The sequence below is a fragment of the Antedon bifida genome, chromosome 7, assembly GCF_963402885.1.
Source record: "Antedon bifida chromosome 7, ecAntBifi1.1, whole genome shotgun sequence".
Lineage (NCBI taxonomy): Eukaryota > Metazoa > Echinodermata > Crinoidea > Comatulida > Antedonidae > Antedon > Antedon bifida.
Genome location: NC_136232.1, coordinates 6,601,749 through 6,616,614, shown reverse-complemented (window position 1 = coordinate 6,616,614; position 14,866 = coordinate 6,601,749). Strand labels below are relative to the sequence as shown.

General features: G+C 33.6%; 2 protein-coding genes across 7 annotated transcripts; both read left to right on the top strand.

Moving 5' to 3' along the window:
• Nucleotides 1-44: 44 nt before the first annotated feature.
• On the top strand, nt 45-14,592 carry LOC144847641 (organic cation transporter protein-like). Of its 6 annotated transcripts, XR_013613763.1 has the most exons (11): nt 47-511; nt 888-991; nt 1,836-1,990; nt 2,234-2,402; nt 2,792-2,927; nt 3,179-3,276; nt 3,546-3,754; nt 3,933-4,047; nt 4,147-4,356; nt 4,502-4,693; nt 9,904-10,282. XR_013613763.1 is itself a non-coding variant. In XM_078704113.1 (10 exons), the coding sequence occupies exons 1-10, from the start codon at nt 140-142 to the stop codon at nt 9,859-9,861; spliced, it is 1,707 nt and encodes a 568-aa protein (XP_078560239.1). In that variant the 5' UTR covers nt 45-139; the 3' UTR covers nt 9,862-9,897. The 6 variants fall into 6 exon arrangements, 5 of the variants coding, with proteins under 5 accessions (XP_078560239.1, XP_078560241.1, XP_078560240.1 ...); XM_078704113.1 differs by lacking the exons at nt 4,502-4,693; nt 9,904-10,282 and adding an exon at nt 9,723-9,897 and having other exon boundaries at nt 45-511; XM_078704115.1 differs by lacking the exons at nt 888-991; nt 1,836-1,990; nt 2,234-2,402; ... (5 more) ...; nt 4,502-4,693; nt 9,904-10,282 and adding exons at nt 5,863-5,966; nt 6,100-6,254; nt 6,778-6,946; ... (4 more) ...; nt 9,398-9,607; nt 9,723-9,897 and having other exon boundaries at nt 49-511.
• On the top strand, nt 10,339-11,346 carry LOC144847680 (beta-alanine transporter-like). The gene is made up of 2 exons (XM_078704169.1): nt 10,339-10,754; nt 11,276-11,346. Exons 1-2 carry the CDS (start codon nt 10,383-10,385, stop codon nt 11,336-11,338), a joined length of 435 nt encoding a protein of 144 aa, XP_078560295.1. The 5' UTR covers nt 10,339-10,382; the 3' UTR covers nt 11,339-11,346.
• Nucleotides 14,593-14,866: the final 274 nt, after the last annotated feature.

The window sequence follows — 14,866 nt, the reverse complement described above, 5'->3', positions numbered from 1 at the left end:
TTATAAAGTGGAAATTATAATTTATACGTGTATCATATCTATTGACAATAATTGACACAGTCGTTCGAATCTCTCTTTTCAAGGCAATTGTTTAAAACATTGCTTGGTTAAAGTAAAAGTTGCAACTAAAACAGTAAGTATGAAATTCGATGATGTGTTTAAGTACATCGGAGAATATGGTCTTTACCATAAGATACTTACAAACTTAGTTTTATGCGTTGTTATCTCGAATACGTTTTCAAATATTGGGACTGTCTTCCTAAATGGCAAGATGGATCATTACTGCAAAGTTCCAAACATCTTAGAAAATACAAGTTGCAGTGGAACAGAGTATGAATGCGGTTTAGACAACCTGATGTTACCACCAGATGATGAGAGTACAGCCTTCATTAACGAAACCAAGTGCAGAATGTACACGAATCTAGCTGGAAGTAACGAAACGCAAATTACAAAATGCAAATATGGATGGACATATGACCATTCTCAATACGAATCAACTATTGTATCAGAGGTAAAAGTTGTTTTATTAGTACATTAGTATATAGTATTGTAGTATTGACCAAGCAATATTGGCATTATTAATTGATTTTAAAACTAGGAACTACTTTAATGATCACATATCTTTATATTTGTTATTATTATAAATCCAAAGGCAAATTACTGAAAAAATGACAATGCTGTGGGTATCAGTGGCTGGAGCTCAATGGAGATAAGCTAAATCAAAACGATAAAGTAAAACAGCCAGAAAAGTTAGCAAGTGAAGGAATTTGGATAAAGTCGTAGCATAAGAACTGGCAAGTGCTGCCTGGGTGGACAGGAATAAAAGAAATATATATATATATATTTTATATATTATATTATTAGTATAAATTGTGGGTTTTTTTCAGTTCGATCTGGTTTGTGAAGAAAGCTACAAGGTATCATTAGCAGCTTCATCATTCCTCTTTGGTTATTTTTTCGGATCGATCATTTTTGGAGCAATATGTGACTAGTAAGTAATCATATTGTATAGTATACAGTATACTTATTATGGGTCTTGCGTGACAAGAAATGTTCTTCTTGCACGATCCTCTATTAATGGTATTGTTTCATTATATATATATATTAACATTTTGTTTGTATTGTTGACGATTAATAGAAAATAATAAATGTATGTATGTATAATAGTCATTCCCTAAAGCGTGGTTCCCACTAGAACGCAACGCAGCGACGTATGGACGCAAAGTGTTGTATTGCGTAATCAGAAGTGGGAACCGACGGTGCAACAGTGCTGCAAAAGTCGCAGGTTTGATTTCACGCAGGCGGGGGCAAACACAATTATTGGAAGGGCATTTTCTTATGTTGCGTAGGTTGAGTTACGTTGCGTCGCTTGTGGGAAACAAGCTTTACTCTAGTTAACATACCGTAGTATGAAGAAAATCACTGTATAATTTTCTTAACTTTTACATTGCATTAATATAAGGAAATGGTCATCTTAAACAAATGTGTAAATTTTATCAATGATCATCAAAAAATACGTTTCGCTTGTTCTATATCCATCATATATTACCCACTCTATCGATATGTTCAATTTTTTTCTGCCATCGTTTCTCTGACACACCCATTGCTATCCGTTATGTTTCCCTACTACGACTTACGGTGACGCATTTTTTCTTTCGTTGCAACTTCTCTATCGAATGAACTCCTCCATTTTAAGAATCAATTTAAAACTTATTTGTTTAGCAAACTTACGGTACAATGAACCTTTTTTTGTTCAAGTTGTTTTTTCTTTCTTTTTTTTTGCAATAAAATTGTATGTAATCTAATGGTTGACTATTTATTGTATTGTATTATAGCTTTGGCAGAAAGCGAGGCATTATTCTGGCAATTTTTCTTCGAATACTGAGTGGTGTTGCGATGTCTTTAGCACAATCTTATTGGTTTTACTTCGTGTGTCGTGTTGCAAATGGTTGTCTCAATATAGGCTTGTTCATCTCTGTATTTGTTTACGGTAAATACGCTGTTTTAATTAATTCCTTAGCACCCTGTAACTTACGTGTATTTTATTTGCTTCCAATATAGTTTGCTCTACTAAGTTTTTCCTATCGTGTTTTCTGATCTGTGCCTACTGAGCATTCAGTGCAATTAGTTTACTGTAGTTTAGCATCTCCTTTTTCAGCTTTTTTTATATTTAGGCCTACCAAGTAGGACTATAATATTGTTCACAAGTTTGTTCGTCTTTCCTAACTTTCAGTGAATGAGTTCGTAGCGCCATCAAAACGCGCATTTATATCAGCAATGGCCAACGTGTACTTCTGCGTGGGATTTCTGACACTGGCATTCCTGGCATATTTCATTAGAGCGTGGAGAACCCTGTACCTCGTCGTCAGTCTTTGCCCTGGACTACTACTATTGGTGTACTTGTAAGTAGGATTTACTCCTTTTAAAGTACGGCTAAGCTTGTTTTTAAATATCAATCCTAGTCAACAGAACAAACTTCAGTTCGCACACTCGCGAGTTGAACCAGACACGTTCATGAATGACAAACACACTATTCCTGAAGTTTGCGGATTAAGCGAATCAAATAACAGTATTTGTAATCATGTCATCCTGCAGTGTCATGCAGACACTACGTAGGCCTACTTCTCCAAACTCTAAAAAGTTAATCATTTGCATACTTAGAATGGAAAAAGTAATCCAAGCCTTGATTTGGATTTGATTATACTATGAATATTATAGTATTGTATGCATAGGCCTTATTTTTATACAGTTTTCAAACATAAAAAACTACATTGAAACTTGTTTTATATAGTTTTATTCCAGAGTCGCCCCGATGGCTGCTCTTGCAAAACAGACAGGAAGAAGCTAAGGATATTCTCCAGAAGATTGCTAAATTCAGCAACAAAGACTTACCTGATGACTTCATTGAACACATTGAATTAAAAACGGTAACACTTAAATGTATTTTCACTTGCTAGCTAAATTGATGTTTTTGTATATAATTTGTACTACAATATTGATGTTATAAAAATATTTATGATTTAAAGTTTATCAGCAGCCCAACTTATTGTTTGTGCTGATCAGGGAAGTTCACTCTTTCCTGGCGCTAATATATAGCTTTTAATCTTAAATTGTTTTAAACTGCATTTTCTTACTCTGTGTTATGATTCATTATGTTGATATTGTATGTTATCGCCAGGAACCAACTAAACAACGATCATCAACCTTTGCGTCCACTCTTAACATCTTCCGCTACTCAAACATGAGAAAGAAAACACTCATTCTCATTTACTGTTGGTAAGAGAGCACACACTTATTATTTTGGTGATTACCTCATCATAAACAACTTGTACTAAACAGCTTAATATACAGTAATGATTTTATATACAATGCACGTGTACCTACTCTCCAACCGATGCAAAAGATTCCGCTTCTTACAAACAAGGAACAGAAAACACCTGCCGCACGATTCTTTATATTGGGCAAAGAGTTTTGTGGGCAATTTGCTGTATTTCAAATTAAAAGTTTAGCCTAAAACTGTTAGTATTTCTTTGTATTGTTTTTAGGTTCACTGCATGTCTTGTCTACTACGGGTTGACGTACGGTGTCGAAGGTCTTGATGTCAATGTGTACGTTGGAATCTGTGTCATGGGCGTGTTAGAGTTTTTTGCCACATTCGCTACTGCCTTTAGTATTCAAAGGTTTGGAAGACGTAGCATGTTAGTCACATGTTTGATAGTCACCGGTACTATGTCATTCATTAACATTTGGATACGTAAGTGGAACTTGTTGTGTTTGAAACGCAAGATCCGATACTTTTCTATAGATTTTGTAAAATGTTTTCAAAGAATGAACAAGACAGAAAGATTATAAAACGTGCAAACCTATATATATATATATATATAAATATAAACTTTTGTTACCACAATAACGTCGTTTATTTTATCCGTTAGCTTCCAGTTATGCGGGCATACGGACAGCCATTTCAATGACAGGACGATTTTTTGTGACTGGGACATTTATCATAGCATATATAATTACAACCGAGATTTTCTCAACAGATGTTAGGTAGGTTTAATATGTTTACATAATACAATAACACATACGGTTTTCGTTTTTGTAAAATTATAGCGATTTTTTATAAAAATCTTTATTACATTTAACTAGAACCATTGGACTGGGAATCTGTTCGTTCATGGCACGTTTCGCTGGTGTGCTTGCTCCGCAAATTCTTTTTCTTGAAAAACTTTGGAAACCGTTGCCGTTGGTGGCGTTTAGTTTCACGTCAATGTCCGCAGGATTACTGGTTCTACTTTTACCAGAGACTTTGAATTACCCGCTGCCTCAGACAATAGAAGAAGCAGAACTTGTTACGAGGTAAGGCTCAAATGTAAATGGAAAACTTTGCATGTAGTGAGCACATAATTTTTGTTTTGTTTCTGATGTTATGATCTGATACGATACTACACAGTGTTAGAAAACAGACGCTAATAATAAAAGTTGCCAATTTATTAATTAATAGATACACCAATCGTAATTGGAGAAGAGGAGATGATTTCAAGATGAAATCAGACAAACCTGGATCTGATAAAGGCTTGGAGAAGAAGGAAAGGCCGGATTGGAAAGGGGAAATATTGAATTCAACTGTCTAAAAGTGTTTGGTGGTTGAGAGAATAAGATATATATGGTTTTACAAACAAAATAGTTTTTTTAACTTGAAACAACAAGCATATTTAATTATTTGAGTGTCTAGTCTAATATTATTATCAAACTTCTGTTATTTAAATTATTACTTATCTATAGTTGTACAATATTCATGATTAGGAATAGTATTTATTAATAATAAGTAGAGGCCTAAACGGTAAACATAATATAGGCTTACGGTGGTTAATAGTTAGCTTTTTGTAAAACTTTGTAATAATATAGGATTAGATCCAATGTAAATTGTAGCAATAATATTCGATTTTAAAACTGCAATTATAGCATTGAACATGATGTTATACAACATAGATTATCTGTATTATTTGTAACGAGATTTGTGTGCAGGGAATAACGTAAAAACCTTACCCGCTGACCATTATAATTTATTATATTAGTTTTAATTTATTTATTGCTACTGCAAAATACAGTAGTTGGATCATGTAGGCCTAAAGAGTAATAAATACATGTAATAAAGTTATAAATGTCACAATTTCAATTGGTTGATTCAGTAACACCAGATAATTTAAATCAATAAATCACAGATACATTTATTTCATCTTGTATTTGATTCGGGCTGAAGTTGTCAGGAACAATCAATATGAAATTCGACAATGTGTTTAAGTACACTGGAGAATATGATCGTTATCATAAAATACTCGTAAATGTAGTTTTATGCGTTCTGATCTCCGGTGTGTTTGCAAACATTGGAACGGTCTTCTACAATGGCAAGATGGATCATTACTGTAAAGTTCCAAACATCTTAGAAAATACCAGCTGCAGTGGAACAGAGTATGAATGCGGTTTAGACAACCTGATGTTACCACCAGATGATGAGAGTACATCCTTCATTAACGAAACCAAGTGCAGAATGTACACGAATCTGGCGAGAAGTAACGAAACGCAAATTACAAAATGCAAATATGGATGGACATATGACCAATCTCAATACGAATCAACTATTGTATCAGAGGTAAATATTTCGATGGTAACTTGATCAAACTTGCGCAAATTGCGAGTTTGCTCATTTTTTTGAACTACTAGATGTAACTTAATGTTGATGCCCCAAAATTGATAACTGTGTGGGTTGTCCTTTAATGCGAATCTTATTAAAGTAAATGAGACCATATTTTAGAAATATAAAAATGGAATGAATATCATTTTAAGATTTGTTACTCTCTGCAGTTCGATCTTGTCTGTGACGATAGCTACAAAGTATCGTTAGCCGCTTCGTCGTTTCTATTTGGATATTTCTTTGGATCTATCATATTTGGAGCAGTATGCGATTAGTAAGTAATCATTTTTTCTATTTAAAATTATTGAATCAAGAATGAATTTAAACAAAAGGATACATAGTTTGCAGGCTTCGACACCTTTTTGAGTTTTTTTTTATTGCATGTTTGAATGTTTATTTCTATACAGCTTTGGTAGAAAACGTGGGATTCTTTTGGCGTTTCTTTTAAGGACTTTGGCCGGAATTACATTGTCTTTCGCCGAAACTTACTGGTTTTACTTCGTGATTCGTGTTATCCATGGCTGTGTTAATATAGGCGTATACATATCGCTATTCGTTTATGGTAGGTTTAATTTCAAAAACTGTTTTATTGTAACTGTAACAATGTCAATGTTTTTTTTTTTTTGCTGTTTGCATGACGAATCAATTCTGGAAGACAGCTGAACCACAACAACCGACCTGAAACTCTAGCTGTAACTGTAACAATGGCATTTCTAAAGTGCAGTAAATGGCTATGTACAAAATAATACTAGTAATAGAGATAAATAATAGAACTGTATAACTATTTAAGTGAGTCCAATGTAAATTGTGCTCAATAATTTTTTACTATTTAACATACTTTTATTTAAGTTTGCTTCATATAGTATTTATTGTATCTGTTTTCTGTTTCATACCTTTAAGTACCAACTTTCGTTGCTGTTGGTTTTGATAAAATAAAATAAATAATAGTTTAAATATAACTTTCCTACCGATTTCCATTAATTTGTTGGTCTAAATCTTCCAAGAAGATAAAGGTAAATTGGAATGTTAATGTCTTAGTCCTTAGACCTCATGTATGACATTTGTGTAATTTGTCTTCCTATCAGTGAATGAGTTCGTTGCTCCGTCAAAACGTGGACTTATGTCATTAATTATTCAAGTTTACATCAGTGTAGGATTCGTGATACTTGCCTTCGTGGCATACTTCATTAGATCGTGGAGTAATCTATTACTCATTGGCAGTGCATGTCCTATACCATTTGTAATCGTGTACCTGTAAGTAGACAACTCACAATTAAGACCTAACTTTTTTTTACATATTCGGACGTTATGGTGAAGTTTTTTTTTTAACGTTATTGAAAAGTTTTCTGACGCCAGGGAGAAGTTTTCTGACGATATGGAGACATTTTTTACGTTACTTGAAAGTTTTCTGACGCTAGGTAGAAGTTTTCTGACGCTAGGTAGACGTTTTCTAACGCTTAGGCAGAAGTTTTTCGACGTTATTGAGATGTTTTCTGACGCTAAGGAGACGTTTTATGACGCTAAAGAGAAGTTTTTTACGTTAAGGAAGAAGTTGTTGGACATTACAAAATACTTCTCATATTTTACATGTTTTATATAGTTTTATTCCAGAGTCACCCCGTTGGCTACTTTTAAAGAAACGACCCGACGAAGCTAAGGCTATTCTACAGAAGATCGCAAAATTCAACAATAAAGATTTACCCGATAACGTTATTGACCACATTGAACTACCAACAGTAAGTTTCATCCGACTATAACCTAGTTTTAATTTAACTAAGGCAATCTTACAACAGAATGCTGAGCTCTGGAAATCAAAGGGTTTATCTGTGGCTGCGACATTGTTGGTATTTGTCGCAGCCAGACATAAGATCAAAGGACTATTACGAGTTCCTATCTTGGCGAGCTCAGTGTCCTGTTATTAAATGCCTTGGTTTAACGTTTAACAGTAAAATCACGTGGGGCATAGACTGTAATGTAAATATTGGCTTTTGTATTATTTAATTTCTTATACAGTACAGTAATATTTTTTTTGTATTCGTCGTCAGGATTCAACTAAACAACCGTCAACCTTTGCGTCTGTTCTCAACATCTTCCGCTACCCAAACATGAGAAAGAAAACACTCATTCTCATCTACTGTTGGTAATGGAAATACATGGTTATTATGCAAATAAAAACCCCGTATATTAAAACGAATGTATTATTTGTTCAGTAAGCGATGTTAACGATGCTCGATGTGGATCAACTCGATTCAATTAACGGCTATGATATGATCGAGTCAGTCCCTATTTATGCCTTAAGCCCTGTTTATTGTTGCATTGAACTGTCTCGTTTTGTATATCACATGTCAATAATGCCAGTAGTTAAATTGTAATGGTATTTAATTAAATTTAATTGTTGTTTTGTTGCTACGATTCATTATCCCTATTACTTTTTAGGCTATTAATGGTGTTCATTTCTTATATAGTTCATCGGGTTTATTTAGACAATTGCCCTGATACTAAAATATTTCTCTTTACAACCAGGTTCACTGCATGTCTTGTGTACTACGGGTTGACGTACGGTGTCGAAGGTCTTGACGTCAATGTGTACGTTGGAATCTGTGTCATGGGTGTGCTAGAGTTTATTTCAACGTTAGCAAGTATCATCAGCATCCAAAAGTTTGGCAGACGTAGCATATTGGCGATTTGTTTGATATTTACCGGTACTATGTCATTTATTAATATTTGGATACGTAAGTACAATATTTTATTTGGAAGGAAATGATTGACAAGAAATTGTGATTTTTAATCACAATTAATAATATAATAATAAACATTAATTGTAATGCGCACTTCTCTGCCAAAGTTGCTCAAGTCTCATTGCAAGATTATGATTTAAGAGAAAGCGTAATTCAGATAAATGCGTAATACATTTTCAAATTAAAAGATACAGGACCTAAAGTTTCTTTTCTGATAAATTACAGTAGTACAGATTGTTAAACTCGCTGGTAAACTCGAGCAAACTCGAGCGAGTTCGTCAATAAAATTTTGCTAACGTAGACAAGTTGAAAAATAAAACTCTAGATTTGCAGACATTTGCTAAAACTTTTGTTTCCAAACTCCGCAAAAATGTGGTAAAATTTGCCCTTCTAGACTAGGCTTTACACTATTGAAATGAAGTGTTTGCCTAAATGTTATTTATGACATTGAAGACAGCTGAGATAGCTTTCCGAAAATACATTAAAGATGTAAAACCGAGATAGGAATCATATTCATCGGAAGTTTTTTAGTAAATTTAGGTTTGCCATGTGTTTCCAAACGAAAATAAAGTATTATTTATAACCATGCTTCACTGGCAATACATGCTGCCTACGGCAACACCAACTTCACTATATATAACATTCGTCATGCAATAATGCTGTTTGTATTTTTAGCTTCCAGTTTTCCAAACATACGAACCGCCATTTCAATGACAGGACGGTTTTTTGTGAATGGGACATTTATGATAGTATATTTAATTACGGCCGAGATTTTTTCAACAGATGTTAGGTAAGTTCTTTTTGAAATCTTCATGCTGGTATAGAGCGTTTCCCCTGGTTGCTCTTTATATTTAGGCCAATATGGCCATTGTTAAGTACTGTATGTCCACTGCTTTGGGACAGCCAGATCGAATTTTGCCAATTAAAGAAAGTTACGTTTTCCTCTTTATTATTATATTTTAACTAGAACAACTGGACTTGGAATCTGTTCGTTCATGGCACGTTTCGCTGGAGTCCTTGCTCCGCAAATTCTTTTTCTTGAAAAACTTTGGAAACCTTTGCCGTTGGTGGCGTTTAGTTTCACTTCAATGTCCGCAGGATTACTGGTTCTACTTTTACCAGAGACTTTGAATTACCCGCTGCCTCAGACAATAGAAGAAGCAGAACTTGTAACAAGGTAAGGCTCAAATGTGAATGGAAAACTTTGCATATAGTGAGCACATCATTTTTGTTTTATTTCTGATATTGAAACAGACGCTAATAATAAAAGTTGTTAATTTATTAATTGATAGAGACACCAATCGTAATTGGAGAACAGGAGATGATTTGAAGTTGAAATCAGACTTGGATCTGAAACTTAGATCTGAAAAAGACATGAGGAAGAATGAAATGTCGGATCAGAAAGAGGAAATATTGAATTCAACTGTATAAACTTGAAAATGAATGTTTGGTGGTTGAGAGAATAGGCTATACGATAACTTGAAACAACAAGCATTTGTAATAGTATTAGTTGAGTGGCTAGTCTAATAATATTATCAAACTTATAGTCTGTACTAGAAAATATTATTTATCTATATTTCTGCACTATTCATTAGTAGGGAAAGTAATTAATAATAACAAGATAGGCCTAAACGGTAAAAGCGATTTATATATATAGGCTTACAACTGTTTAATATTTTTTCTTAGGTTGGCTTTTTGGAAAACTTAGTAATAATATAGGATTAGATCCAATGTAAATTGTAGGAATAATATTCGATTGTAAAACTGCAATTATAAAAATCTTACCCTCTGACAATTATATTTTATTAGTTGGATCAAGAAACCCGCCAAGTAATAAATGTCATAATTTCAATTGGTAGATTTAGTATCAAATATTTTTAAACCAAATCACAGATACATTTATTTCATCTTGTATTTCTTGATACGGGCTGAAGTTGTTAGGAACAATCAATATGAAATTCGACAATGTGTTTAAGTACACTGGAGAATATGATCGTTATCACAAAATACTCGTAAATGTAGTTTTATGCGTTCTAATCTCGAATGTTTTTGCAAACATTGGAACGGTCTTCTACAATGGCAAGATGGATCATTACTGTAAAGTTCCAAACATCTTAGAAAATACAAGTTGCAGTAGAACAGAGTATGAATGCGGTTTAGACAACCTGATGTTACCACTAGATGATGAGACCACATCCTTCATTAACGAAACAAAGTGCAGAATGTACACGAATATGGCGGGAAGTAACGAAACGCAAATTACAAAATGCAAATATGGATGGACATATGACCATTCTCAGTACGAATCAACTATTGTATCAGAGGTAAGTATTTCGATGATGCATTGTGCTTGAAACAAAAATTATATATAGTTTATTTAAGTATAAGCTACGTTCCTATGCAGTGTAATATTAGGCCTACTTTGTGCAGGCCTACTGTTGGTAGGCCTACTTTTTGTTGGATCTCAATTTGTAAACAAATGAAAAAAAATAGAAGTGGAACTAAATGTAAAAAGGCATAGTTTTCATAATAAAACATATACTACATTAGCAAAATTTGGAAAACTCATCGTTCGCAAAAAAAAGAGAGTATGAACAAGTTTTTCCAATTAATGGAAACTTGATCAAAGTTGCCCAAATTGCGAGTTTTGCTCATGATTGCGAACTACTGTAAAGTTTTCTAATGTAGACTAAAATGTAGCTTAATATTTTGTTTTGTATGTTGATACGCCAAAATTGGTAACTGTGTAAATTATCCTTTAATATTAATGTAAATGAGACCATATTTGAGTTTAGAAAAATGAAAAGGGCATAAGTATCATTTTAAGATTTATTACTCTCTGCAGTTCGATCTTGTATGTGACGATAGCTATAAGGTATCGTTAGCCGCTTCGTCGTACCTATTTTGATTTTTCTTAGATCGTGGAGTAATCTATTACTCATTGGCAGTGCATGTCCTATACCATTTTTAATCGTGTACCTGTAAGTAGTTAACCCGCAATAAAGACAGTTTTTAATTTTCGGACGTTATGGTGAAGTTTTTTACGTTATTGAGAAGTTTTTTGACGTTATTGATAAGTTTTCTGACGTCATAGAGAAGTTTTCTGACGTGAGGGAGAAGTTTTCTGACGCTACAGATATGTTTATTGACTTTATAGAGAAGTTTAATGACGCTAGTGAGAAGTTTTCTGACGTTAAAGATAAGTTTTCCGAAGTTATGGAAACGTGTTGATGTCAGGAAAGATGTTTTTGAACAATACGGAGAAGTTTTCTGACGCTAACATAAGTTTTTCGACGTTCGGGAGACTTTTTTTAACGTTAGAAGTTTTTAACACAAGTTTTAATTAACAATTCTCATACTTTACATGTTTTATATAGTTTTATGTCAGAGTCGCCCCGTTGGCTACTTGTAAAGAAACGACCTGACGAGGCTAAGGCTATTCTACAGAAGATCGCAAAATTCAACAATAAAGAGTTACCCGATAACGTTTTTGACCACATTGAACTACCAACAGTAAGTTTCAGCCAACTATAGCATAGTTTTGGTTTAACCAAAGCAATCTAACAACAGGATGCTGAGCTCTGGAGATCAAAGGGTTTATATGTGGTGGCTGCGACACGATCAATTACACGACCCTAACAGACACCGCGCGCCGCGTACAATACGTACATACAGTCTGTTGGTATTTGTCGCAGACATCCGATCATAGGACTATTACGAGTTCCTATCTTGGCAAGGTGAGCTCAGTGTCCTGTTGTTAGAAGCCTTGGTTTAACGTTTAACAGTATAAATCACATCGAGCATGTAAATATTGGCTTTTGTATTAAATAATTTCTTATACAATAAACATTTTTTTTATTCGTCAGGATTCAACTAAACAACCGTCAACCTTTGCGTCTGTTCTCAACATCTTCCGCTACTCAAACATGAGAAAGAAAACACTCATTCTCATCTACTGTTGGTAAATACGCACACGAGATAATTATGCAAAAAAAACTGTATATAAAAACGAATAAACGGTGTCAACGATGATCAGTGTGGATTAACTCGATTCAATTAACTGTTATAATTATGATCGTGTCAGTCCGTAATAAATTTATATTGCATTATTATAGCCCTGTTTATTTTTGCATTGAACTGTCTCGTTTTGTATATCAAATGCCAATAATGTCAGTAATTAAATTTTAATGATATATAAAATTTAATTTAATTGTTGTTTTTGTTGCTACGATTCATCATCCTTACTTTTTAGGCTATTAATGGTTTTCATTTCTTATATAGTTCATCGGGTTTATTTCATCTTGAAACCAGGTTCACTTCATGTCTTGTATACTAATGGATTAGCAAGAAGATCGTTGCCCTGAATATTAAAATATTACACTTAATTCTCTTTACAACCAGGTTCACTGCATGTCTTGTCTACTACGGGTTGACGTACGGCGTCGAAAGCCTTGATGTCAATGTGTACGTTGGAATCTGTGTCATGGGTGTGTTAGAGTTTATTTCAACGTTAGCAAGTATCATCAGCATCCAAAAGTTTGGCAGACGTAGCATATTGGCGATTGGTTTGATACTTACCGGTACTATGTCATTTATTAATATTTGGATACGTAAGTACAATATTTTATTTGTATGGAAATGATTGACAAGAAATTGTGATAGTTTTGGCAATTAATAATATAATAATAAACATTAATTGTAATGCGCACTTCTCTGCCAACGTTGCTCAAGGTTGCAGGGTTATGATTTAAAAGAAAGCTTTAAAAGAAATTGAGATAAATGCGTAATACATTTTCAAATTAAAAAATACATACAAACAGAAAAACCATCACACTTTCAAATTCGAGGGAGTTTGTCAATATATGGTTTCATGCAACGTATGTTGAATAGTTGTAATATTCTTGTTGCTTGTGTTTGCAAACATGCGCCATAACTCAAAAATGTATTGTAGATGGAGAAGTATCCTATATATTTAAGATTATAGTTTAGCGAAGTTTCTTTTTTCTTTTTCTTTTTGTATGTTGATATGGATGAAATTTCTGAAATAAAAGAAATTGAATTGAATTGAATAAAAGTTTGCTAACGTAGACCAGTTGACAAACTTTGGAAAATAACATGAATAAATAGTGTTTGCCTAAATGTTAACGTTTATAAACATACTTCAGAGGCAACAGATGCTGCAGACATTACTCTATAACTTTCGTCAATTAAATGCAATTATATCTGTTTTTATTTTTAGCTTCAAGTTTTTCAGACCTACGAACCGCTATTTCACTGACAGGACGGTTTTTTGTAAATGGGGCATTCATGATAGTATACATAATTACGGCCGAGATTTTTTCAACAGATGTAAGGTAAGTTCTTTTTCATGGTGTAATAGAGCGTCCCCTTGTTGCTCTTATACAGGTCCAATGTGGCCATTGTTATCAAATAATGTATGTCCACTGCTTTGGGGACAGGCAGACCAAATTCCGCCATGAAAGAAAGTGACTTTTTTCCTCTTTATTATTATAATTTTAACTAGAACAACTGGACTGGGAATCTGTTCGTTCATGTCACGTTTCGCTGGAGTCCTTGCGCCGCAAATTCTCTTTCTTGAAAAACTTTGGAAACCTTTGCCGTTGGTGGCGTTTAGTTTCACGTCAATGTCCGCAGGATTACTGGTTCTACTTTTACCAGAGACTTTGAATTACCCGCTACCCCAGACAATAGAAGAAGCAGAACGTGTTACAAGGTAAGGCTCAAATATAAATGGACAGTTTTTCATTTAAATAGTGAGAAAATAAGAGCCATATTTTTATGTTTCTTATATTCAATATATATATATCCAATCTTCCAATGAATATGATCGCACAGTACTTAATAGAAACAGGCAGCAATAATAAGGTTGTCAATGTTAATTGATAGATACACAAACCGCAATTGGAGAACAGGAGATGATTTGAAGTTGAAATCAGACATATTCGGACCTGATGAAGACATAAGGAAGGAGAAAAGGCCGGATCGGAAAGAGGAAATATTGAATTCAACTTTATAATCTTGAAAAATGATTGGTGAAGAGAATAGATTACAAACAAAATAGCATTTTGATTTTGTTATTATAACTTGAAACAACAAAGCATTTTGAAATGATTGCTTGTCTTATCGAATAGTAAATGTGGGAAGTGTTTATGAAAATGATATATAGTCTTTATTATGTATCTATTAGTTCTATACTATTCATTAATGTGATAATTATTAATATTCTTTAAATATACTGTGGTGATTTAAAAAAAAACTATAGGCCTATGTCTGTTTCATTGCAACTCGTATTAAGGGTAAGTGCTGAAGTACGAACAATAAAAAATATGAAACATTCAACATGTGTTTATGTTTTATTATCTTGTAAATATTGGAACGGGCTGTCAGTTGCAGTGCGTTCTATCCATAATAGGGG

Excerpts from the sequence above, each read along its gene's own strand:
- LOC144847641 (XM_078704113.1), top strand. The coding sequence starts at position 140 with ATGAAATTCGATGATGTGTTTAAGTACATCGGAGAATATGGTCTTTAC. Across the intron at positions 512-887 it reads AATCAACTATTGTATCAGAG|TTCGATCTGGTTTGTGAAGA; the intron begins GTAAAAGTTGTT and ends GGTTTTTTTCAG. Across the intron at positions 3,755-3,932 it reads ATTCATTAACATTTGGATAC|CTTCCAGTTATGCGGGCATA; the intron begins GTAAGTGGAACT and ends TTTATCCGTTAG.
- LOC144847680 (XM_078704169.1), top strand. The coding sequence starts at position 10,383 with ATGAAATTCGACAATGTGTTTAAGTACACTGGAGAATATGATCGTTAT. Across the intron at positions 10,755-11,275 it reads AATCAACTATTGTATCAGAG|TTCGATCTTGTATGTGACGA; the intron begins GTAAGTATTTCG and ends TACTCTCTGCAG.